Below are 26925 nucleotides of genomic sequence, written 5' to 3' on the forward strand. Positions count from 1 at the left end.
GGGACATCTCCCCACACTGCCCTCCCTCCCAAGACAGGCGATGTGGCTGTGACAGCCTAGAACCCACGGGTGTCAGGACGTGCAGTTGTGATCCCTGGGATGTGTTCTGGTGGGGGAGAATGGGTGTGGCTTTGCAGCACCTGGAGTGACCGGCATAAGTTTGTTTCTCACCCTTGCAGTTGCCCGGTCTGGGGCCACCTCCACCCCAGCTGCACCCTGACGCGAGCACGAGAGCACGCACGAAAGAGCATGTGGGGGGCAGCTTGGCGAGGCAGCCTCTGCTCTGGCGTGGGGTCACCGAGCCTCACGGTCCTCATTCCTCCTGGGCTGTGCTCTGTGGGGTCCACCTGCTTTGCGGTGGGCCTCTGCTCTCCATGCCCTGCGACTTGCCGGCGCCTGTGGGCAGTGACATGGGCAACCTGGCTCTGCTGGGCACAGTCCTGATGCCCAGACACCTCCCAAATAGGACAGGTAAACAGCTCCCAGGCCAGCAGGCAACCGGCTTTAATGCAGTCCACACTCGGTCTGTGAGGCACCCCAGCAGCACTGGGGGACCTGCACTGCAGCTCACAGCACCCCCCTCCCCATGTGGGCACACACACGCATCCCTGATGTGGAGATTAAAGCACAGGCCCCCAGCACCAACTAGGAGTGGGAGAGACGGACAGGAGGACAGGGGAGGGGTAGCCAAGGAAGTCAGTCCTTGAAGTTGTAGTTCCGGACCTTAGGGGGCCGCTGGTAGCCTTTAGGCTTTGCAGAGTGGGCCCTGGAGGGTCTTTCGGGCTTGGCCTGGGCTTTCATCTTCATCCCTTTGATGGCCACGGGGCTCCGGTCAGGGTGTGGGAGGCTGTCAGCTGCTGGAGGTGCCGTGAGCTCTACCAGATGAGAGAACAGAAAAATGCAGTTACATCCCAGGCCAGGAAGCCATGTGCTTAGAAAGCAGCTCACTTGAGTGTACACTGACCGGCAGTGGTTCCTGCCAGCAGGAACCAAGACCACACGCCCTGGCTGTTGGCACAGGAGCCCCGTGCAGGCCAGAGGCCCTTCTGTGGTGACCATTCAGTGGCAGCAAGGTCCCAGTGTCGCCGCACAGGAGGTTTGTGGGCACGCGCTCTCCAGATGCTTTGCAGGGCGTGAGCCTGTCCCTCCACTGGGTACAAAGCGCACTCGGCCCTGAGAACTGTCTCCTGTCATAACCATCCTGTAATGGCTCCATGGAGGGGGCTACCAAGGTTAATGGGTGACTCCTGGCACTTGCCCACTGTCAGCGCCTCTGCACCTCCAATTGCCCAGCAGCCTGGACACACGTGGCCAGGCCCAGGCCAAGGACCTGGGTGTGGCAGCACACACCCCACGTGGGCCAGCATGCCAGAGCGGCCCTTCCTCTACACTGGGGCTTCGATGGTGATTTTCTTTATCCTTTGAGCTTCTATGTTCAAAGTTTTTAGAGCTAAGAATGTATTTCTTTTGTAAAACAAAAAGGATGTTATTAAAAAGCAATTGTAAGGGCCGGCCCGGTGGCTCAGGCGGTTGGAGCTCCGTGCTCCTGACTCTGAAGGCTGCCAGTTCGATTCCCACATGGGCCAGTGGGCTCTCAACCACAAGGTTGTCGGTTCAATTCCTCGACTCCCCTGCAACTAGCAACGGCAACTGGACCTGGAGCTGAGCTGCGCCCTCCACAACTAAGACTGAAAGGACAACAACTTGACTTGGGGAAAAAAAAAAAGTCCTGGAAGTACGCACTGTTCCCCAATAAAGTCCTGTACCCCTTCCCCAATAAAATCTTTTTTAAAAAAAGCAATTGTAAGATGCAAGTTCAAGACTGGCTGTCCGTTAGGGTGGGCCCAGCAGGTAGGCCCAGGAGGTCCACACTGAAGGGACCAGAGCCCAGAGCATAGACCAAGGGGGGTTGGCCCACGCGGCACTGGCATCTGTCACGTGTGAGACGCACTGTCTGCCCAGTGTCACCCTGGGCCTGGAGGTATGAGCTGGGGGGAGAGTATGGGACGGCAGGACACACCAGGTGGAGACCTGAGGATGAGGAAGGCAGGGCTGCAGACCGCTGGTGCCAGGGCTGGTGTGGGCGGGGGGCTGTGGAGAGCACGCACAGGCGAGGCACATGGGGGCTTGATGGCACCCCACTGCCCTTCCGGGCAGTGTCTCCAGCGAGCTGTCCGGACATGCCCAGGCCCCTGGCCCTCGCCTTGGGCCCCCGGAGCTGGTCTCCTGTCCTCTCAGCCTCCCTGGGCTCACACCCCCATGGCCTCCCTCTGCCCTTGGACCCAGTCCTGGCTCCAGGCCTCCCAGCATCCTGGTCCTGGAGGGATGGCGATGCGGGTCCCTGGACCCTCCCACACTCCTGCTTCCTGCCGCCATCACTGCTGCTCCCTCTCCAGGAAAATGTCTGAGTTTTTGGTTCTCCAGCCCCAGACTAAACTCATCCTCCACATGCAGAGCTTCCCACATGAGCCTACAGGCCGACCTGAGCACTACCCTCTGCTCGCTTGGTTTCCTTCTAGAAGGCATTGTCCAGTGTGGAGCAGTGGGGTCAGGGCCCTGACCACTGTGACCCTGGGGGAATCCCCCCAATGCGGGGACTGGCCCTCTTGGGTGTTCCAGGGGCCGCCTCCTGGAGAAAGGGAAGTTTAGGGAGGAGGGCAGCCCAGGCCCAAAGCTCTGTAGTGCTGAGGGGGGAGAGGAACTCAGCCAAAGCAAAGAGGCTGGAGGGCAGACAGCGGCTGTGTGGTCTCCCAAAGAGCCCGCACTAGGATGTGGCCGGTGCCTCCAGGGCAGGGTCAAGCCGGCTCCCATCTGAGTAACCTGAGCTGCCCTTGTCTGTCTCACCCGACCTGTTCTGCCCGCCCAGCCCAGGTTCTCTTCCAGCCCTGGGTACTGATCAGGCCTCGGGGGAAATTACAGGCCTCGGGGAAATTATGCGGGCACACGGCTTCGTCATGGGGCTCTGCTGGGCCCTGAGCCGCCAGCCTCTTCCAGGCCGGGCTCGCGTCCGGGATGGTGGTGGCCAGTCTTTTGTCTCAGAGCCTCCCAAGGGGCAGTGCTGGTCCCAGCTCCCTGGTGGCTCAGAGCCACTGCCCAACCCCCGTCAGCATCGGCCTCCAGGTCGCGCACTTCGGGCTTCCAGGTCTGTGCTCCTGAGAAAGGGGTCATGGAGTCCGTGCCTGGCCTGGTTCTCCAGAGCCCTCCCGGGGGCTGGGGGCAGCTCAGCACTCACTGCAGCCTCAGCTGGTCCAGCCAGTCCTGTCTCCACTGCCCCCCAACTCCCCTCTGGGGGAGGTGCTGAGATCCCTCTCAGGCCCTGAGTTCACTACTCCTCAGACAGGACAAATTACACACCCAGGTCTCCTCACCCTGAACCCCCTTTTTGATCAGTGTTTCAAATTAGGTTATGTCACACATAACTGTCCCAGGCAACCTAGCACGGTGGTGATGGAGCCCCAGGCCGTCAACATGTGTTGGACATGGATGCGGGTGTAACCTCCCTCCCCCTCCCCCAGCCCCAGGTTTCTAGAAACTGTACCTACTGCCCAGGACCCTGCCTGCCCCCTCCACCCGCAGCGAACCTATAGGAAACTGCTGCCACCCTTGGTGCCCAGGCTCTTGGTCAGACTCCAACTCAACAGGGTGGGGAAGAGGCAGGGAGGGCCCTCAGATCCTTCAGACCTGGCCTCGGTGAGCGCTGCCCACAGACCTGTCCTTCTTAACACCCCTCCCTTCCCAAGGCTAATACCCCACACTAACCCCTAATCGCTGCTGCCTCACACCATTTTCAGGGGCACCCCCTCCCTGGTTCCAGGCTCACCCAGACCTGTCTGCTGGGGTCTCGGTGTGGCCCAACAAGGCTCCCATCCTGCGCCACGAGAAAGGGAGCTTAGGGGACACGTTCTGTGGGCTAGTTCTGCCCTGGGGGAAAGGAGGCATCATCCCAGGTGGGCATGCGGGCCCCGCCCCCCATGGGCTCTGTCCCCTCTCCCTGACCCTGCCTGAGGGTCAGCTGGGAGAGGCCCGCAGTCAGGTGGGTAGGCCAGGACAGAGGCCAGGTCGGTGGCAGCTGGGGGGGGGGGGGAGGCATGGAGGTGGCTGAAGGTGGCGGCCAGGCCATAAGCCTGGCTTGGTCCCCACTTTGGAGGGAGAGGGCCCAGCGGGAAAGGAGGTGCAGAGGGCTGCTGGTCGTGGTGGCTGCAAACTGGCCTCAGGACCTGGAGCGATGCTGCCGTGTGTCCCCTGGGCTGCAAGCACTCAGCTGTATGGGGCCAGCAGGTGGTCACGGCGAGCAGTGGGGTGTGTGGACTCTGACCTGCCTTTTCAGAGACCTAAGCCCAAACACTGGAACATGAGAGAAAATTCATGAAAGGCACATTTTCAAAAGGGGCTGAGGGGCTGGGGTCAGCTAGGCCGCTCATGGCTCTAGGAGGCCCCCAACGCCCCCGGGACTCCAGCAGTGGGGCCATCCTCACACGCTGGTGCAGACCAGCAGGCCACACACGGCCACCGGCTGCTCTCTGCTCCTCTTGGCGGGGGGACAGCTGTCAGTGAGGCAACGCTCTCCTTTTCCACAGAAACGTGGCCCCTAGGGAAGGCTGCCCATCTCGCTCCAGGCGCCAAGAGCAGTGAGCCTGGCCAGGGTCTCCGCACGCCACACCAGGCCCCTGACATGGCTCTGAGGTCTGGTGATGGCCCTTTGGGCCCCGCAGGAGAAGCATGGGGGCGGCCATGCTGATGGCATGTGGTGTGTGGCCAGCTGTTCCCTGTCCCAGTGGAGCCCAAGTGGCAAGCAGGGCGGCCGTGGCCACGCGCACCGGCACCTCGGCCTCCAGGGCCCGTCCACGACTGCAGGCGAAGCTTTCCATGCACACACCTGCCTCGGCGCCCCGCCCTACACAGGACTGCAGTGGCCCCATCCTGACAGGCGGTGCTGGGCCGAGGGGCACAGCTCCTGCCCAGAGAAGCAGCTGTGCCCAGCAGGCGCCCACAGGAAGCAGGGCAAGGCACCCTGATGGAGACGGCTGCACCCAAGCTCTTCCCTGGCTCCACTTGGGGGGAAAGAGTACGGCCTCCTGGTCACCACGCTGGGCTCAGGGAGGTCCCAGAAATGGACCAGGCGGACAGAGCTGCTGAATCTACACTTCTTCCCCCACAACCTGGGCTGCACCCATCAGCTCCTTCCTGGCCCCGTGGAAAGGCTAACCCTCAGGAAGTGGCGTCTGGAAGGTCCTCTGCCCAGGAGCCTCGAGCAGACAGCTCAGCTCCCCACCCTCGCCGCCTGTGGGCTGGACCGCGGCGCACGAGGCACCAGGCACTTGTACCATGAAGAGGCCAGCAGATGGTGGGGCCACCAGTAAAGGTGATGGGGTCGGTGTGTGGGAGTGACAAGGAGCAGCTGGGCGGGGGAGTGGGGAGGGGCAGCCCCAGGTCCTGGCGGAGGTGGGCATCTCAGGCCCCCAGCACCCTCGTCACACCCTCCATGCTCCCCGGCAACACTCGGAGAAGACGCCACACCAGTCCTGGCACAGTACCCTCCCCTGGAATGTAAGTTAGACGGTCGACATCCGCCCAGAGATGGAGCTCCCCCTGGGAGGGGCCTTGGGCAGAGGAGGGACGAGCCTCCTGCCTCGCTGCCCTCAGCTCCCCACTGTGCTGGGGACTCTCAGGATGGACACGTCCAGAACAGGCTCTTCCACAGAACAGGGCTGGCGCTAGGCCTGGAGCCAGAGCACGGACACAGGCAGAGGAGTACATCTCAGTGCTGAAAGCACAGCCTGTCTCCCTTAGTGAGCACAGCTCCGCCCCTCCAGCCCCTGGTCCCACGACCCACCCTGGCTTCTGGCCACCATGGTCACGGGCAGCAAGCCAGAGGCTGACCTCCAGCAGGTTACCTCCTTCACTTTGCAGCATGTAGAGAGCAAGCGGCCACGACCAGTGGCTTGCGGCCACCATGGCTAACAAAAAGAATGATCTTTGTTAGCTCCTTGGTCAGGCACCATGGGGGAACAGCTGAAACAAAGGCACCTGCTGCAGTTTTGAGCATTTCACCTACACCCCCACCCATGAATTGGGCGCCCCTTCTGTGGACAGCTGGGCTTTTCTGCCCACCAGAAGGGTTCCCTCAGTCCCCACATGGACCAGGGGGGTTCAGCCCTGGTCACAGAGGGAACCATAAAATCCACACGTTTGCCGCAGGGTCCAGTGAAAGCTTAAAACCACATGAATTTTAGGGTGGGGACCTCGTGCTTCCTGTGTGTGAGTCTGTAGTATCAGGATTATAGCAGCTCCCTGTTTTAAACTAAAATACAAATGCAGCAGTACCTGGAACCTTCTATCCATGAGACCCCTGGTTCCAGAGAACAAAGCCCACAAAGCACCTTCCTGTCCTTCCAGAGCTAGAAGAATAAGCTGCTCACTTCTGGCCACCAGGTGCTGTCCTGATGCTCACGTGAGGACTGGATGGCATTCTTGGAGGAGGAGCATGTAGGACAGTTTGGATGGGGCCAGACTCACATGTGACCCGCCCAGGTCTCCGTGTCCAGTTTAGTCACACACCTGCAAACACCTACAGGGCACAGGGGTCCCTACACCAGCGGGACACCAGCTCTGCTTCTGCATAAAGATCCACACGGAAAACATTCTTGGAGGGAGCACTTAAATAGGGACAGACAAATCTGGCAGGCGCTGTGAGAGATGTGGGAAACAGGAAGTCAGAGCTGTGGGCCGGGCGGCGTCAGTCCGATGGGGCCGCGTGGCACAGCGGGGACCAGGGGTGCATGTAGGGAACGGATCCTGGGATGGGGGCCGATGTGGGAACAAGTCTAGGAAATTGGTGGGGCTCATGGACGTGTGCGAGTCAGGAAAACTATCTCAGGACACAGTCAGAACATGCATCTTGTAAAAGAGCGAAGAAAACGTGGTTTCTCCAATGAAAGGCAGGAATGCAGAAAAGTGAAACAGAAGAAAGTAAATGGGAGATAAATACTGTAGATTTAAGCCCAAGATAAGAATTCAGTAAGTATAAGTGAGTTAAATTCACTTAGGAAGACAAAAAAAATTCTCCAACTGGATTTGAAATAAAGAAAACAAGATCCAACAAGACATGGTGTGACACTCATTTAAAACAAAGGACACATAAAAACTGGAAAACAAAAAAAAGAGGTAGAATTAAGCAAAGAGTGTGACAAGAGGCAGAGAAGTGTGTGCCAGTAAAGGTTCGACCTCTAGGCACACTGAGTAACAGCCGAGGGCTGCAGGGGCAGCGGAGTCAGTGAGCACGGTGGACGGTGTGCCCGGCCTGTTGATCACAGACAGCCTCGCCGAGAGTGCACACACGTGCCCAGTGGACTGCCGGTGGATTACGGGACGCGGCAGCAGGCAGGAGGGTGACGCTCTCTCCTGGCAGCTGCAGCCTCTGCAGTCACCTGGCAAGTGTCCCTCAGGCCAAGTCGGATGCGGTACAGCTGGTCACCAGCACCAGGACCCCTCAAGTGTTGGCTGCTTCCAACTGTACAACATGCCAGTGAGTGACACGTGGGCAGGAGAGGAAATCGCACATGAGTTAGGAAATATTCTGAGCCGAATCGTAGAACGGGTAAGACACTGAAGCCATTTACATACATTTGTCAGGAGATACTAAGTAAAACTGGGAGGTGAGCTCAGCCCCCAACTTGGGAAGCTGGAAAGAAAGGAACAACAGACTTAGGGAAACAAGAAATGAGGAAATCGTGAAGCCAAAGGCAAATGAAATAGAAACCCTGAGAAAACAGAACACAGAGTATCGCTAGAACCCAGACTCCCGTCTGCAGAGATTAGTACGACTGATCTACAACTGGGCAGGCAGCTGAGCAGCGCAGGGGAGTCACGGGGGAAAAAACGAGCGTCCTGAAGAGCGATTCAATAGAAAGCGAATAAAACCCAGATGAAATGGAAAATTCCAAAACAAGGACCAAAAAGAGGCATTTGAAGTGTCCAACACCTATGAAGGAAATTGAAGGCTAAGCAAACACTTCCCTCCTCCAGAGCCCCAGCTCAGACGCACAGGTATTTCTACGGAATTTTCAAAGAAACCAAGGAATACTCAATTTCTACCTTATTCAAATAATTCAGAAAAGCAGGAAAACAGTGACAGCTGCCCAGCTTATTTTATTCCCAAACGAGGTAAGGACCATGCAAGAAAAAAATCACAGGCCTCTCCAACTTGTTAACAGGGAGGCAAAGACGAAATATAAACTTGAGCAAATCACATCCAACAAGTGTTCAAAACACAGCATTCCCAGCGGTGCACACCTGGCTCAACGCCAGGAAACCTGCTGCCATATGTCACCACATTAATAAACGGAAAGGAAAAAAGCAGGCTTATCTGAGTCAATGCAGAAAAAACATCGAACAAGGTTTAACACCTGCTTATGAGGTCTGACAATTAACTTTGCGAATTCGTTGCAACAATGTTGCTAACCTTTTTTGATATCAGAGGGATTATTTATTATGAATTTGTACCAATTGGACAAACAGTTAACCAAGTTTACTATTGGGGAGAGCTGAAAAGTCTGTGTGAAAAAGTTAGACGACCTGAACTTTTTGCCAACAATTCATGGCTCTTGCATCACGACAATGCACCAGCTCACACGGCACTGTCTGTGAGGGAGTTTTTAGCCAGTGAACAAATAGCTGTATTGGAACACCCTCCCTGTCCACCTTATCTGGCCCCCAATGACTTCTTTCTTTACACCAAAATAAAGGAAATATTGAAAGGAAGACATTTTGATGACATTCAGGACATCAAGGGTAATCCGACAACAGCTCTGATGGCCAATCCAGAAAAAGGGTTTCAAAATTGCTTTGAAGGGTGGACTAGGCACTGGCATCAGTGCATAGCTTCCCAAGGGGAGGACTTCAAAGGTGACCGGAGTGATATTCAGCAGTGAGGTATGCAGCACTTTTTCTAGGATGAGTTCACGATCTTAATTGTCTGACCTCGTATGATGAATACTCTTAGTAAATCAGGGATATCAGGGACATTTTCACCTTCGTAAAGGTTATTATTTCAGACATGCAGCAATGATTACATTTAGTGGGAAAACGAGCCTTAGGGGTTCAAGTTAGGAGATCAGACAAGACGGCCACTGTGAGTGCGCCTGTGAATGTGGCCCCAGGGCCCCAGCCGAGCCACAAGGAAAGAGAAGGAAAAAGGAGAAAAAGGAATGGAAAGTAAGAAACAGTCAGTCATTATCTGAAGATAATATAATCATCCACTGAGCAAATAAACAGCTCCAAAGACGAGCTGTCAGCATTAATACAGAGGCCCAGCAATGAGGATGCTCAGGTAAACCCACAGACTCCAGAACACTCCTGCAGACCGTGACCGGCTAGTAAATGTGCTACCGCAAAAAGCAAGAAAACGCTAAGCCAGCCTGCCGCCCTGGTTACAGTGTCGCTGGCTGCTTCTGCCACCAGCCTTCTGGTGGCCTTTCCTTAGCAGAGGATCTCGGCCACTGTTTTTTTGCCAAGTAAAATCTGTGGCATCCTCCAGAGACCATATAACCCCTTCTGAAGGAAGCAGACGGAAGTGGGTTTGTTCTATACACTGGTTTTCAATGTTTTCTAAGAAGCTGAGATACCATTTCTTACCACAAAGTCTGGTGTGTGGGCTGACACGGAGGGGCGTCTGGCTGGGGATATGGTCTGCACTAACGGCCTCCGGGTTCCTTCTCGGTACCACGTGGAGGGTAATCGGTAAGGGTGACAAGGGCCTGCAGCCACCAGGAAACGTGCGGGAGGTTGCTGCTTGGGTCTGTCCCATGCTGGGTCTTCTCGGCTGTGCCCATGACAGACTCCGGTCTCCTACACTAGAAACTGGGGGACCAGAAGGCGGTCCTGGGGCAGAATGTTCACTGACTACAGCGTCCCCAGCTCCGGGGTGGTGCCGTCCACAGGCTTCCTTTCCAAATATCATGTCTATCGAGCTATGGGGCAATGAAATGAACCCATTTTTAAGCATACATTTCAGTGGGTTCTAGGAAACATATCCATCCATGTGCATGGAACACTCTAGCACCCCAAAGAGCCCTGTCTCCAGCCCAAGGCCACCCTGATCACACGGGCGTTTTCGAGGTTCATGTCTATAGAGGGCATGTGGTACTTTTTGGTGTCTGGTTCTTCCCGAGACCAAAGCAGAGCTTCTGAGATTCATTCCTGTTGTTGTGTGTGTCAGTGGATCATATCACTTGTGGAGCAGTATTCCATTATATGGCCACACTGTCGCTTGATTTTCCATTTATCTGTGATGGACGCTTGCATCACTCACAGTTTCGGGGTGTTACAAGTGTTCACGGCATGTCCCCGGCTGCATGTGTCCCCATCCTTCTTGCAGTCACCCTGACCTGAACGCTGGGCTGTGCAGTCAGGGGGGCCACACTGCAGTGCCCCAAGATGTGTGACAGTTCCCGCTGCTCCATGCCCTCACAGCCACTCAACGTCATCAGGTTTGAAAGCATCTCCGGTCATGTGAGCGAGCGGGTGGTGGCATCTCGTGCTGGTTTAAATTTACATTTGCCTGATGACTAATGACACTGGGCGTCTCTCATGGGCTTACTGGCCACTTGTACGTCGTCTTCTGTAATGTGTCGTTTCAAGTATTTTGGATGTTTCTTATTGGGCTTATTCGTTTCTTATTATTGGGTTGTAAAGTTCTTTGTACGTTCTGGGTACAAGTTCTTGATATGTAGTCAAATATTTTCTCCCAGCTGGTGGCTCCCTTTCATCTTCTTAACAGTGTCATGTGAAAAGCAAAACTGTACTATTTTGATGAAGTCCAATCTGTGGTTTTTTTCCATTTATGGTTCAGACTTCTAGCATACTATCAAGGAAATCTTTGCCTACCTATCTCAAAGTCACAAAGGTTTCCTCCAGTGCCTTCTTCTGTAAGTTTTATAGTTTTAGCTTTTATGTTTAGGCTTACAATGGATTTTGAAGTAACTTTGTATCTGGTATTAAGGTGGCGGTCGAGGTTCATTTTTTTTCTATATGGATATGTAATTGTTCCAGCACAATTTATTGAATAAACTACCCTTTCCTTTTAAATTACCTTAGAACCTCTGCATAAATGGAAAAATCAATGAGCACGTGTGTGTGTCTGTTCTGACCCTCTGCTGTATATGCCTACCCTACACCAACAGCACACTGTAGCATTACAGTAAGTCTTACAGTCAGGTAGTTTATGGCCTCCAACTTTGTTCTTTTCCAAGATAGCTTTGGATATTCTGAATCCTTTGCATTTCCCTGTAAATTTTAATTTTCAATTTCAATTTTAAGGATGCTTGGATTTTGATTGGGTTGTGTTAAAACTATAGATAAATGTTGGAAGAAAGGACATCTTAATACTGAGTCTTCTCAGCCATGAATATGGTATATCTCTCCATTCTTTAGGTCTTAATTTTGTCAGCAATGATTTTTTTTCAGTGCACAGGTATTTTGTTTAATAGATCCATAAGTATTCCCTGGTTTGGGATGCTATTGTAAATGGTATTTTTATTGCAATTTCCATTGCTATATATAAAATATAATTGATTTGGTATCTTGACCTTGTATCCTGGGTCTTTGCTATTGTCACTTTTTAATTCTAGAAGGGTTTTTTTTTGGTAGATTACTTAGGATTTTTTATGAATTAGATCATGTTTTATTTCTTCTTTTGTGATCTGTATGTCTGTGTCCGCTTTTTTTCTTGGTCTATTATGGGGCTAGGACTGTCAACACAATGTGGCATCAGTCTTTGACCATGAAGTGAGATATTGGCTGTAGGCTTTACATAGATGCCCTTTATTGAGTTGAAGAAGTTCCCTCCTATTTCTAATTTGTTGAGGGTTCCTTTTTTTTCTTTTTGTCATTCATGGGTGTTTAATTTTGTCAAATAATTTTTCTGCAGTTATTGAGACAATCATGATTTCCCTTTTTGAATCTGTTAATATAGTGTACTAAACTTTTAATGTTATACCAACCTTTTGTTGCTAGGATAACACCCACCAGGTAGGGAAGCTCTGCCCTTTTCCCGTCATCTTTGGCATTGATATTCTAATATTTTATTAAAGATTTTTTGGTCTATATTCATTAAAGATACTGGCCCATAGTTTCCTTTTCCTTTATTTTTGGATGGGATTAATATCATTTTTTTATTAAATGTTTTATAGACTTCACCAGTGGAGCCCTCTGGCCTGGAGTTTTCTTTGTGGGAAGGTTTTCAGCTACACATTCAATTGCTTTAACAGATACAGGCCTACTCACATTTCTGCTTCTTCTTGAATCAGTTTTGGTTAACTCGGGTCTTTCAGAGACTTTGCCAATTTTAACGACATTAACTTGTCAAACTATTGACATGCAGTTGTTCTTATTATTCCATTACCTTCTTACTACCTGTAGGACATGCATCGATGCCCCTCTTTCACTCCTGACATTCGTAATTTGTATTGTCTCTCATTCTATCTTGATCAGTATAACTAGATGCTTGTTGATATTTTTTCAAAGAATCAGATTTTGGCTTCATTGTTTTCTTGTATTCCCTTTCTCTTTTCTATTTCGTTGTTTCCCACTTTTATCTTTATTATTCCCTTCCTTCTATAACCTTTGAATTCAATTTGTTCTTATTTCTCTAGCCTCTTATGGTGGAGGTGTCGATTGCTGATTCTGCAGCAATGTTCAATAATGCAAGCATTTAAAGGCATACATTTCTAACCACTATTTTGTGATTTTTTTCTTTGACTCATGAGTTATTAAAAAATACTCCATTTTCAAAATTTGGGGATTTTTTTTTCTTTTTTTCTTTTTTAGGTATCTTTCTGTCATTGATTTCCAAGGTAACCCCTCTGTGGTTAGGAAACATAGTCTGTATGATTTCAATCCTTTTAAATGTATTGAGACCAGTTTTATGACCCAATATATATCTTGTGGAATGTTCCATGTGCACCTGGAAACATGTGTGTTCTGCTGTGTTGTGTGAGAGGCGTAAACATGTCAGTTAGGGCAAGGTGGTTAAGGCACAAAGCTTTTATGTCTGTATTTATTTTCTGCTTGTTCCATCAGATCCCGGTGAAGAGGTGCAGAAGTCTGCAACTGGAACAGGGATCTGTGTACACCTCCTTTTATTTCTGCGAGTGTTCGCTTTATGTGTTTTCAGCTCTCTTCTTAGGAGCTCACAATTTGGGACTGCTGTGCCTTCCTGATTGACTGACATGCTGTCATTATAAAACGTCCCTCTGGTACTCCCTGCCGGGAAGTCTGAGTTGCCTCATATGAACACAGGCACTCAGCTTTCTTTATCTGTATCTTTATATTGAACGTGGGTTTCCTGCCTTTTTCTTCCAGTCGGCTTTTTAATGGGGCATGTAGACCATCACATTTAATGGTATTATCAACATGGTTGGTTTTAAATGAGTCTTCCCATTAAATTGTTTTGCATGTGTCCCATCTGTCCTTTCTGCCCCTTTTCCTTGTTTCCTGCCTACTTTTGGATGTTTTATGTTCCATTTTACCTTCAGGACTACGCTATTAGCTCCATGCCCTTGGGGTTTTTTTTTGGTTTTTTTCAATGGTTGCTCTATGGTTTACAATATGCATTTGTAACTTACCACATCCAACTTCAAAATAATATTACACAACTTCACATACAAGAGCCTTACAAGAGTAGACTTCCTTCCCCTCTCCTGCCATTTATGCCATTTTGTCACACAATTCACTTGAAAATCTATCACGAACCCCGTAATACACTGTTATTAGGTGTGCTTTAAACAATCCATTACCTTTCCGAGAAAAGGGAAAGTGTGTTTTCATCATCGGCCCACACAACTGCCACTCCTGCATCCGTGTTCCTCTCTGGTGATTCAGGATTCCATCTGGCGTCATTCAGCCTGAAGAATAGCCTTTACAATTTCTGGTAGTGCAAGTCTGTCGGTGTGAATTCTATCAGATTTGTCTGTCTGTAATAAACGTTTTAAATTTGCCTTAATTTTGAAGGGTTTTTCTGCTACATATAGAATTCTAGGTGACAGCTTTTTTCCAGCACTTTGAAGGTGATGGTCCTTTGTCTTCCGACTTAGGCAGTTTCTGAAGAAAGGCCTGTCATGGTGTTGATCTGCATTCATTTCTATGTAATGTGCTTTTTAGTTTTTCTTCAACTGCTTTTAAGGTTTTATCTTTATCACTGATTCTCAGGAATCTGATCATGATATTCCCTGGGTTGCAAGCGTGGGTGTGTGTTTATCCTGCTGCTTGGGACAAACTTCTTGGAACTGTGAGTTAAGAGTTTTTATCAAATTTACAAAGAAAAGGGCATTATTTCTTCAAACGCTTTTTCTGTCCCCTCTTTCATCAGCCGCGTGGACACGACCTGTCAGGGCACCAGCGCACTTCTCGCCCCCGTGTTTTCCTGGGCATCATTCTGGAGGTCGGCCGCTGTGTCTCCAGGACCCCATTCCTTTTCCTGCCATCTCCACTGTGCTGTTAGCCCCCCCCCCCAGTGAGTTTTCCTTTCAAATATTGTACTTTTCATCTCTAGAAGTTTTGTTCGGCTTTTTTATATTTTCAAGTTGTTTCATGTTTTTCTTTAAATACTTGACTACAGCCACAATAGTTCTTTTAATGTCTTTGCTTGTTCCCTCATTTCCGTCACTTCTGGGCCTCTTTCTACGGACTGATTTTCCTCTTGAATATGGATCACATTTTCCTGCTTCTTCCCAGGCCCCGTAATTTTTGATAGGATGTCAGATATTGCAAATATTGTTGAAATTTCCTCATTTTTTAGAGTGTTGGGCTCTGTTTTGGTAGGCAGGTGGACTCCTTGTTTGGTCACTTCAAAGACTATTTTTAAGCTTGTCTAGGATAAGTCTACATGGGCCTTCACTCCAGAGACAACTAGCCCGGGGTCTCCAACGAATGGAGGTGATCGCTGGGGACCCACCACTCTGACTGGCTGGAGCTTGACTATCTCCCTCCCCTGTGACACTCTGGAAATGGTTCCGCTTACAGGTTGGTTGTCTCTCTTCTGCCTAGATCTGTGCAGCTTTACTCTACGGGTTTGTACAGAGTGAAGCCTCGCCAACCCCAATTCCCACTCCCTCAACTCGGTAAAGCTCCTGAGCTCCGCTGGTACCCGTCCCCGTGCCAGCAGTCCAGAGCCGGGGGCCCCGGAGCTTCATCGCTGCACTTCTTTGAAGGTGACAGACCTGTGCTGCCTATGCCCAGCGTCTGAAACAGCTGCTTCTGTATTTGGTCCAGTTTTGTACCTGTTTGTGGAGGAATGTTGAAGTCCAGTCCTTATAAGAGGCTGGCCAGAAGCAGAAGAGAGGGCTAGCCAGGCTGTGCCCAGAATAAATACCACTAAAGACTAGGTGGCTTTGGCTAGTTCTTAAAGTATTTACTTTGTTTCAAAAGTTATTTCGACACAAGTTTTCCTAGGTGGCAGTAAGTGCTACATTATAACAACTTCAAGAGAAGAGCCAACAAAGATCTATTTCACCATCTGTTCTCAAAGTTTTCAGGATGCTCTGTACTTCAGAAGTCTCAGGCTGTGATCACTGGTGATGGCAGGAAGCTGGCCCCCTCACCCCCCCCCGTCAGGCACTGCTGCTCCTCCGGTGACCAGCACATGGTGCCTGGGCCTCTGGGGCGCAGGTACAAGACGATGCTGTGGGCTAGGGCTCATCCAGTCCCCTCCTGAGCATCGTATGGGCGGGGCCAAGAGGACAAAGATAACAGCTGAGCAGCCAGAGGGTAGGACCCCTTCACCCCGGGGTCCTGGAGCAGTCGCGCTCACAGTACTTAACAAGCCCCCGTCGTGCCCTTGTGGGCTACTTCCCAAGGTCACTGTGACAGCAGCAGTGAGCATGTGGCTGAGCCCTGTGCTGGAAGGTACTTCACCTTGTTCCTGGCCCGTGTTCCTACAGCCCAGCCCTTGAGCCCTGACCGGGGCTTGCATCATCACGTTTCTGGTGCAGAGGACAGCCCTTCTCCGGCTCACAGCAGCCTCTGTCCCATGGGGTAGGCTGGCCAGTCTGTGAGCTGCGTCTGGCAAGGTTCTCTTCGGCCTGCCCGTGTCACGGTGGCACACCGAGCCTTGTACAGATTCCCAGAGCCCAGGGGAGTTCTCTGGTTAGCGCACAGGCTGAGCACACAGATAGGCAGATTAGGACGCAATGTTCCGGGAGCAGCGTGTACAGTGGGATCATATACTGTCCTCTGTGGTCACCCATCTTGTGTGGTTTCCACTGTTCCTTTGTCATTACAAGCTGCGCCCCACTCCTCCCCACCCCGCATCCATCACTCAAGTGCAGCGTGGGGCGGCTGAGCCCTAGTTTCACAGGAAACAGAAAAACACCTGTGGGGAGGACAGATTGCCCCATTCCTGTTCCCGAGGCTTTTGCTGTGTATGTGGTATGACACGTGAACACACTCCCTGGGGCCCACAGGCTGATACGGCCACGGGCCATGATGCATCTTCTTGTTTTGTTACCCATGTGAAACCATAAACACGGCTCTTTACTGGAGGGCCATGTGTCACTAGGCGTAGCCAGATCTGGTTCTTTGGAGGGCCTGCTCCAAAGTGACCTGCGTTTTGGCTCACTTTGTTTTGATTTTTAATTAGTTGCCAATATTAAAAAACTGAAACATTCTATATAAAAATAAGCTTTCTAGCCCATCTCACTCAACCCACAGAAGAGCTGGCTTGTTGGTTCCACCACGGGGGGAGACAACTGTGGGGTGGCCCCAGCCACCACCAGCCCAACGTCTTCACCAGCCACCTGCTGCCTGGGGCCCATGGGTACCAATGTTTGGGACCTGCCCTGCCCGGTGGACTTAGGGTCTGAAGTCAGACGGCGTGGGTTCTGACCCTGATCCACACTGTATGCTGGGTGCCCTTCAGCGACTAAGCAGCGTCTCATCATGTGAATGCAGAGGCCAACTTCCCTGAGCTGCCGGGAAGGAACAATGCCACATGGCGGGGCCCAGGGAACACTGGGAGAGGCTCCGCAAACACTGCGCTGGGATGGGTGTGTGCTCTGCCTGGGCCCTTAGAGGAGAACAGCCTGACAACCTGCTATCTGATCTAGACGTCATCTCTGTCATCCATGGACATGTCCTAACTGCACACGGTTTCAAATGACTCTGTATTAACAGCCAGGTAACACGCTTATGCACATCTTAACATCTCACCCAACCCTTTTTAAATGAAAAAAATTTAATTTAAAAATTTTCTAATGTAATTTAAAAAAAAAACAAAAATTTAAAGGAAAAACCCAACACTACGATTGTGCCCCTTTGAAAGTCGTATTCCTTCTTATTCCTCATCTTTTCTTATTCCCTCATTTTCAGTTTGGGGGGTGGGTAAGAGTCTCCTCCCAGCAGGAAGCAGGGTGCACTGTAGGACCCTTCAGACCCCAAAGAGAGACAGAGATGGGGAGGCGTGCCCCCCTCAGGGCTGGGCTGGGTATTGATCCCTGGCAGCCAATTCCTCCACATTCCTGTCTATTATCTGTCTGACTCTTGTGACAACCTTGGCCCTTCCCCCACCTACCCCATCCCTGTCCCCTCTGGGACTCCAGGGAATGGAATGAAGGTTGGGACTTGGAACATCTGGCTAAGTGCTATGCAGCCTGGGGTGTCACTGGGGACCTGGGCCTGTGGCCTCCCGGGAGCTCTGTGGAATCAATCAGTTCACCCTGGGGATCCCACACCTCAGCCCAGTGAAGCTCTAGGAAGGCCTGGCACTTGATCAGCACTTGACCAACACTGGCTTTCAGCTGCACTCTCCCCTTAGAAACCCACCCAGATGGCATTTATTTGTAAATCCAGGCATCTGGGCGCCGCCCTCCACCCCCCAACCCCGCCCCTGCTCAGGGCCTGGGCAGCTGTCCCTTCTAGAACACACGTTCCCATCCTTCTGTGTCTGACTTTCAATAATCACAGAGAACATTCATTTTCTTATTTCAAAGCACACATAACTGAAAAACTGCAACTGAGAACCAATAATGAAACATCATTGTGCACCTATCAGACTGGCAGGAAAAGCAAGTGCCTGATAAGGATCGTCCTGCACTGCAGTGAGGAAAGGCGCGCTGACAGCCCGCAGCCGCGAAGCTTCAGTGTGGTAACAGGTCAGGACGCGCACTCTGACCCAGGCACTTCCCTCTCCTTCTCCGTCCTGTCCATGGGCTCTGGGCAGCGCGGCCAGCCCTGGGAGCTGCATACCCGCAGAACCTAAGTGCCCATGAGCCCGAGAAGGTCAGAGAAAGTGCCTGGACAGTCACGGCCGCCAACCCCTGAGAAGGCCTGCAGCTCAGGATGCTCCGCGACACCAAGAAATGCCACAGACGGACACGGGAAAAGCTGCTGCCCACTGGGGTGTGCAACTGAGCAGGACAGAGGACACCGCACGAAACAGCGTGCAGAGCCGTCTGTGGCAGCAGGGCGCTGGGCAGTTGTGTCCTGGGGGACAGGGATGGGGACTGGGAGGTGAGCAGGGGAGGGAGCGGGAGGACGGCACAGAGTTCACCTAACACCCTGGTACCATTTCACTGCTCTCCCAGCCGCAGGGAGCAGTCACTCATGACCAGAGGCGGCTGCAGCTCCCTTTGCTCCAGTAGCCGACCCACAGCCTGCAAGGTTGACACACCGACAAACTGAACTCCCAGAGGGCTGTGCGGCCACCTCACCCGCCTGAGGCCGACCCACCGTGTGCCAGGGAGGTCAGATGCTTGTATCTGCCTTGTGCATCTGGTTAGCTGGGGTGACATACTCAGGTATCACTGACCTACCTGTGACGGTGCTTAAGAGTATCTTTCCAGTTTGATTATTTTTGAGGTTAAAAAAGAACTATCTTAGAAATTGTTAATTTTAAATAATATCTAAGGTTAACCTTCTATTTGCTTGCAAACATTCAGTTCCAATTTTGTGTACTTGTAGGTTTGATTTCAAGCTCTGTCACTGCGTGTGGTCTAGATGGCAGGTGTCACAGGAAGCCATGTTCCCACTTCCCAGGCTCTGTGGGGGAGGGGTATGCCCTTCCCCCTACACCCGCCGTCTTGAAATTACACTAACTGGTTACTTCAATTTGGAGAAGACAGCTGCCTTTATAATACTTAATTATGATATTATAAGATCACACAGTTACGTCTTAACCTGAGTCCTTGTCTTCCTAAGAGCCATCGTTTAGGTCCCAATAAGGTTCTAGCAAATATTCTTGGACAAAGCAGAAGTGTCACCCAGATAATTCAATTATGCATGCTCAAATACTCAAGATAGAAGGAGAGGAGAGAAACTCTGTGGACAATTACAACAGCTAAGCCGCACTGATGTCAACCTTCTCCCCCAACTCAGTGTCACAGGGCAAGCCCAAAGCCCATGCTGCGATGTCTTTCCCACTTTTTATTGTAAAATGCAGCTCAGGAACAGCAGCCGCACTCCTCCGCCCCCACTCCTGTCACCACATCCCCCCACCAGGCCCTGTTCCAGCCCCACGCACAGCCCTTCCCCACTCCGCCGCCCAGGGACGCCCCCAACCCCGCACACTGTTCCCTTCCAGGGGCAGGTTCTCTGGTGTAAGACAGTCTCCCAATGACTGGTCAAGGGGAGGCCATGTTACCACGCAGCCAGTGAGATGGAAGAGGGGGTCTGTTGGGCGCCCTGGGTTATTGAAAGAAAGAGAAAAGAGAATTAAAGAATTAAATCAGAGGTGAGAAACAACTTCCGCCTCTGGCCTCTGACGGATGCACTGTGAAACACCCTGGAGGAAAGAACCCCAGAGCAATTGATGGACCTGTTTTTGGTCAGTGCGGTCTGGAATGCTGTCAAGATGCCGTGATTTCCTATGGGTGCCGCCATGAGACAATGTTGGGAAACTTATATGTCACTTTCACTGATCTGACACACACCACTGCAACTATCTGTCTCCCCAGGCCAGCTCCAGGCCAGCCTCTGTCACCAGCGGAACGAACGGGACATCACTGCCACCTGTCTTTGTGAGTCAAGATGACCACCCAGGATGTGCTCTGTTTTCACCCACAGCCCCCAGCGGGGACCCGCAACCCCATCCACGGCCTGCCCACTTGCCCAGCTGCCATTTCACAATTCCCGTCCTGCAAGCCACCCACACTTCCCTCAGCGCCCACGGCTTTGCGTCACATCTGAAGGGGGGAAATCAAGGGATATGACAGGAACCGCCTTCCCACCACAGGCCGACTGTTGGGTCAGGTCTCCGCTGGCACTTGCTCCTGCCTGTCACGGCTCCCACAACTTCTGTTCTGGACCCGCCTGAGCCGGTGTTTGCACAGCTCGCAGCCTTGGGGCACAACTCCCTCTGGGGCAAAGGTCAGATAGGCTTGTCCACTAGATAAGAATGAGGTTCTCCCTGCTCGGGGTTCCTCAGCTGAGACACATGCCCAGAACACAGGCCCTGCTCCGCTTTGCCTTGTGGGACAGGGGCGAGGGGGTCACACAAACACGCACACACAAGGGGACCCATAACTGTCTGCTGTGCCTGACCCAGGATTCTCATTCTTCTGCCAGCAACCATGAAGGCAGCCATGTGGCAGGATCATAGGTCAGCGTGCAAGTCAGGTAAGCTCAAAGCTACACCCCCCTTCTGTCCTGTCAGATCCCAGCCCCCCACCCCGTCCTGTCCTGTAAGACCCCAGCCCCCCACCCCCTATCCTGTCCCATCAGACCCCAGGACGCATGCCCCCAGGACTTCCCTGCTGCCCTCCTCACATGACAAATCATCACAGGTCACCCTTCTTTCCTGCCTGCCTTAGACAAACTGTAACCTTACACCACCTCCACGGGTGCCTGTGGTCTGCTGCTTTTCAGAGCAAGACTTCTCCAGTAAGGCATCCAGCCATTCATTCTTCTTGCCACTTCAGCCAGGCAGGCTGGAATGACAATCACACCTCTCCACTGAGACCACTCAGAAGACCACAGTGACACTCAGCTTGTGAGAAATGGGAGCACTCTTCTGTCCTGACATTACCTGACCTCCCTGTGGCACCCCCCCCAGGTGCCACTTCTCCTCCTTACAACTTCTCATTACAAAAGATACCCAAACTAGGGGCCGGCCCGGTGGCTCAGGCGGTTGGAGCTCTGTGCTCCTAACTCCGAAGGCTGCCGGTTCGATTCCCACATAGACCAGTGGGCTCTCAGCCACAAGGTTGCCGGTTAGACTCCCACAAGGGAAGGTGGGCTGCGCCCCCTGCAACTAGAAAACGGCAACTGGACCTGGAGCTGAGCTGCGCCCTCCACAACTAAGACTGAAAGGACAACAACTTGACTTGGGAAAATGTCCTGGAAGTACACACTGTTCCCCAATAAAGTCCTGTTCCCCTTCCCCAATTAAAAAAAAAAAAAGATACCCAAACTACATGCAGCACATATAATGGACACGTATGGTTTCAAGAATATCAATTTAAAGAATAATAAGAAATAAAATATTTTAAAGAATAAAAGAAACACCTGTCTACTCAGCTTAAGAAACAGGCCTATGACCTGTTTTGTAAATAGTTTTATTGGGACGTCCACGCCCACATGTACAGTGTGGCTGCTGTGGGGCTTGGGGGGGGAGGGCGGGGCGCTGCAGAGACCACCACGTGGCCGTAAAGCCAAACGGAGACCACATGGTCCTGCCCTTCGCAGCACACACCAGCCATCTCCCACTGGGAAGGTTTTCAGTGGACGCAGGTGGTGGTGAAGTTCTGTCTGATTGTCTACAAGTCACTGTTTTGCCCTCATTCGGGAAAGGCAAAGTCCCCGTGTGGGAGACAGCTGTCTTCTCCTGGCACAGACAGCTTGTCACTGTCCTGGGCTCCCACTGCGTCAGCCTCACCTCGCCGAAGGTACCCTATCTATTCTGACACCTTTCAAAGCAGCCTCACGACCTCTGGGGTCCGGTGTGTTGTTAGAACACATCCAGTGGGCATTTCTTTGTGATTCTTCAAGCTGGGATTGCTCGGGCTTCCTGCGATTGGGAATTACCACCTCGTAACACTTCAGCCCATCCTCAGCCCCATCCCCTCAAGTGTCACCTCTGCCCACATTCTCTCCTCCTGAGGCTCTGACCAACACGCGTCAGAGCTTCTCACTGCGTCCTACACGGCTCTTCTCCCTCCGTCATTCGTTCGTTCATTTGTTCTTCCCTTCCTCCCTCTCTCCCTCCCTCCCTCTCTTTGTCTCTCTGGGTAATTTCTTCATATAGAATGTCTATTTCATTAATTCTGCAGTACACACTCTGCCGTTGACCCCTTCCACTAAGTTTTCAATTTCAATAAATACATTTTTCATTTCTTAAAGTACTACTTGGTTCTTCCTTCAGTCCACTTGGTCTTTCTTTATAGCTCCTTGTTTCTGGAGTGAATTTCCTTGCTGGTATTTTACTTTTTTAAACATACGAAGCACAGTTATTGATGCCCTGTACCTTCCAGCAGGTCTACGTCTGCTGGTCGTGCTCCTGGGGCCCTGCTCCTTGTGTCTGCGATCGCATTTGTAATTGGAATCTGGTTTGCAGGAATTTTTCATGGCCTGGAACAAAGGTGGAGTCCCCCCGAAATGGCCTGCATTTGCTGTTGTCTAACTCCTGGGGGCTCCACCAGGTCAGAACGACTCCAGGATAAAATTCTCAGACCACCCAGGGGTCTAAACTGGGGCTAACCCACACGAAGGCTGCCTGCAATGGCAGATTATAAGTAGCTCCCAGTGAGTATGAGGCCATGCCCTCAGTGCCCCCCACAGCCCCCAGCAGGGGAGGCAGGTGGAGGGGCAGGGGTGGGGGGTTGTGATTTACCTTCACACTGAAGGTGTACCCCTTCTGAGTTGCAGCTTCATGGGGGTGGGGGCCCCCACTGCATTCCCGCCCTGGGTGAACCCCCTGTTTTCTAAGCCCTGTGACTTGCACCCATTTTCAAGCTCACCCCCTTTGACCAAGTCCTCGGCTGACAGCCAGCTTCAGTGCTCGGCCTGCCGTCACGGCTCCTCCCTCAGTGGCTCTAGCTTGAGAAGGCCTGAGCCTCCCTCCGTTTACTGATGCCTCACAGCATGGTTTTAATGTTTTATTCAGCACTTTAGCTGTTTTCAGTGCAAGTGTCAATCCAGGTACTTACCTGATACATGACAAGAAATGGAAGACTAGAGTTTTATGCTTAATGAAGGAACATCTAAGTGAGGCAAAAATGAAAATACTCTTACAGATAAGGCCTCAAAAAGTCTCCCATATATTAAGCCCCGGAAGTACTTGCAGCCTGAGAGGCGTGCTGTTTAGGAAGAAGTGTCAGGGGTCGCGGGGGCAGAAGGCGTTCCTGCCCCTGGCATAGTTGCTATGTAGTGGCGAGGCTTGCGTTCTCTGAAATATTTTGGAAGGTTCTTAGGCTCTACTAGCGTAGTAGCCCAAGGACTTCTAGTTGCGGTCTTCAGGTCCCTGCCTGCTGAGAGGAATGGCCGCCGCCATGTTTGCCTGCTTAGTGGCGGGAAGGCTGGTACAAACAGTTGCACGGCAAGTGGCAGAAGATAAATTTGTTTTTGACCTACTTGATTATGAAAATATCAACCATGTGGTCGTTTTTATGCTGGGAACAAGTCCATTTCCTGAGGGAATGGGAGGATCTGTCTATTTTTCCTACCCTGATTCAAATGGATCGCCAGTATGGCAACTCCTAGGATTTGTCACAAATGGGAAACCAAGTGCCATCTTCCAAATTTCAGGTCTTGAATCTGGAGAAGGAAGCCAATACCCTTTTGGAGCCATGAATATTGTACCAACTCCATCTGTTGCTCAGATTGGCATTTCCGTGGAATTATTGGACAGTCTGGCTCAGCAGACTCCTGTAGGTAATGCTGCTGTATTCTCAGTTGATCCATTCACTCAGTTCACACAAAAGATGTTGGACAATTTCTACAATTTTGCTTCATCATTTGCTATCTCTCAGGCTCAGATAACACCAAGTCCATCTGAAATGTTCATTCCAGAAAATGTGGTTCTGAAATGGTATGAAAACTTTCAAAGACAACTAGCACAGAACCCTCTCTTTTGGAAAACATAATTTGAATAAAATAATTTTTAATGGAAAAAAAAAGTTTCCCATATAAAATTCTCTTCTAAATTTGTCTTAAAAGAAGAAATACACATCCATGAGACTACTAGGAGAGACTTGAAAAGCAAATAAACTAAAAGAACTTAGTCAAATTCACTTTTGTCAGAAACACAGCCACCCCCGCACAGCAGTTAAGGAGTTCATTATAGATGCTGATAAGTTAGAAATTGGTGGATGAAATGAAAGTAAGTGGGGTCTTCATAATTTAGGAGTGAAAACTGAGACTACAACTTAAAAACAGGCAGAAGGGAATGGGAAATGTGATCTACCCAAAGAGAGGCAGGAGAAAACATTTCAAAGAATTTAAAGCATGCCAAATAGAAAACAAGACATTGGAGGAAAGCGCTAATGAGAGAGCATCATAGTAACTGCAAACGTATGAAACCACCAGACTAAAGCACAGACTCCGACGGGGACACAGGGAAAGGAAGCCAGAGTGCTGCGCTTTCCATGGCTGTGAGCCTCGTCCGTCAGCCGGAGGATGCAGAGGCTGAAACGATAGGACGCAGAAAGCCAGTGGAGTATGAACCCACGGCACTGAGGTGGCCTCCGGATGTAAGACAAAACAGATTTCTTGGCAAAAAACATGAGGGCCAGCAGGAACATGATGCAGTGGTCTTGGCAAAAACCTAACACACGCACCTAAGGACACGCCTCAAGATACAGTGAAGCACCACACGCAGGTATGGTGCTTCTCACTCTCTCAGAAGGATTCACATCACGGTGATTTTATACTCTGCCCAAAAGGTAAAAATAGAGAAATCACTAACCAAGACAGTGAAAAAATAAAAAAATCTCATGACTCTGGGGATTTAAAAAAATTCCACACAATTTAGAGAAAAAAATAAAAACGCGAGTTAAGTCCTGAAGCAGGAGGAGGGGACGACAGAGGACAGGCCCCACGGGAGCCTCGGTCCCGTGGTAGGGTCAGTGCTGTGGTCGGTGGGCACGCTGACCAGGGAACAGGGAACAGGGAACAGGGAGGTTCCTGACCTGACATGGGCATCAGAAAGCTCCCAGGTCTCCTGTTTTTCCTTGAAATCTTGCCCCCTGGTTTTTGTTTTGTTTTGTTTTTTCCATTCAAACAAAGAGCTAAAAGCCCAGATGGGAGAAATGGTAGTTCTGCCAAAGGCAGTGGGAATTTGGCAGGGGGGCAAGTACAGGCCTTTGGACAGGCGGCTGGAGGGCTCTGCAGGAGCCTGGAAAAGTGTTTCTCAGAGGTGAGGGGCACAGCTGAGGGGCTGGAGGCAGGCCTTCTAGAAGGCAGGAGAAGTGGGACCAGGACGTGCACAGGCCGGTGGGGGCGGGGTCCTGTTGCAGGAGGCATGGTCTCTGGGGGGGCGGGGCAGAGACTACTCTCTGGAGGACGTTGCAGGTACTGACTTTCACTGGTAGATACAAGTAAAGGCTGAACTTACTGAAACACCAGAAAAAAGAAAACACTGCTGCTGGACGGGGAAAACAGCCCAGCCTCGTCTCCTACAAATTTCCCACAAACACCTGGTCAAGGAGAGACTTACATTGATAAAAGTGAACTGTCATCTTGGGATACTTAATCATGGAGCTGGGAGGACTGTGGGGTGGAGCTGCCCCCCCCAGTTGACTCTCTAGCCCGACTTCCTGTTGAACTTTGTGGTGACTTCAGGGGGAGGGACGAGAAGACTAGAAGAGCCATCTTGGAACCAGGCCATTATGTTCCTTCTACACGTGGGAGCCGGTTGGAGCCCCGGGTTGGAGGTGTGCGTTCCCGCACTGCAGTTTCATGGTTTTTGTTTCTTTTTCCTTTTTCCAGAATAAACCGTTGTTCTTGTGGGTTTATCCAGAGAGTTACTTTTGCCAGTCGACAACGTCTAGTCAAGATGAGGGCAGCAAAGCGCCGCAAGAACAGAGGGGGGAGGAGACAAGCAAACGAATGGCAGTGAACGTTCCCCCAAAAGCTCCTGGCAAAGCCGATGAGAAACACAAAACATGCTGAATGAAAACGGTGCCGAAGCAGTGGCCACGCAGATTCCAGGCCACAGAGCAGACAGAGCTTGGGGGACAGGGGACGTGTGAGCACAGCAGTGAGCTGGCAGCTTCACGGGCGCTGAGACAGTCCAGAGCTGAAAGCTAAATCATAACAGACCAACACGATGTCATCTCTTCCTGCGTCAGAGAACAGGCGTGAGGACCCTAAGAAAGCTGGTGGCAGTGGGGGGACTAGACAAACTGAGTCTAAAGCCTATGGGAAAATCAACGAACGCGGAGAACTCGGGTGCTCTGAGGAAGGAGTATGAAGAGGGGTCCCGGGTCAGCCAGACCTGAGAAGGCACCAGAGCCAGATACCACATACCGCATGTGAGCAGACCAAGAGGCAGTGGGACACAACAAACAATGCAGGTTCAGGCTCAAATATACCAAGAAGATGTAGCATTACCGCAGGATGTCACACAGTGGGGGGCGGAGAAGTGGGGTGCTTTAGCAGCTGCTGTGGAACAGCTCAATGGCCAATCTGGGGAAACTGGTTCCTACTTGTAGCATATACCATGATAAATTCCAACTAGTCCATGGACTTAAATGTAAAAAAACGAAGCCGTAACTGTGTTAGAAGAAATCCTGGAAGGATCATCTCAAATCTCAGAGTGGAAAAGGCCTAAGTATGGCACAAAGCCCAGAAAGGATTAAAAACAAGGACGTTAATTTAACTACATAAAAATAAAAACCATGTGCATGACAAAAACCACCATAAGCAAAGTCAAAAAAAGCAAATGAAAAACCTTGGGAAAATATCTGCAATTTATGGCTCAGAAAAAGCCTCATTTCCATG

At 51.1% G+C, this 26925-nt stretch overlaps 1 protein-coding gene and 1 pseudogene across 6 annotated transcripts in view; one reads left to right on the forward strand and one right to left on the reverse strand.

The window, feature by feature from the left end:
- Positions 1-485: 485 nt before the first annotated feature.
- The window catches only part of CCDC57 (coiled-coil domain containing 57), an 85490-nt gene continuing 59050 nt past the window's right edge, over positions 486-26925 (reverse strand). For all 6 annotated transcript variants that reach the window (XM_088788909.1, XM_088788907.1, XM_019735521.3 and 3 more), the window contains one exon: positions 486-875. In XM_088788909.1, coding sequence (XP_088645035.1) covers positions 697-875 — 179 coding nt within the window. In that variant the 3' untranslated portion in view covers positions 486-696. The remainder of the gene's footprint in view (positions 876-26925) is intronic.
- LOC109449370 (protein Hikeshi pseudogene) lies at positions 23475-24101 on the forward strand (annotated as a pseudogene).

The sequence above is a fragment of the Rhinolophus sinicus genome, chromosome 12 (assembly GCF_057876585.1).
Source record: "Rhinolophus sinicus isolate RSI-liver-muscle chromosome 12, RSI-T2T, whole genome shotgun sequence".
NCBI classification, from domain to species: domain Eukaryota; kingdom Metazoa; phylum Chordata; class Mammalia; order Chiroptera; family Rhinolophidae; genus Rhinolophus; species Rhinolophus sinicus.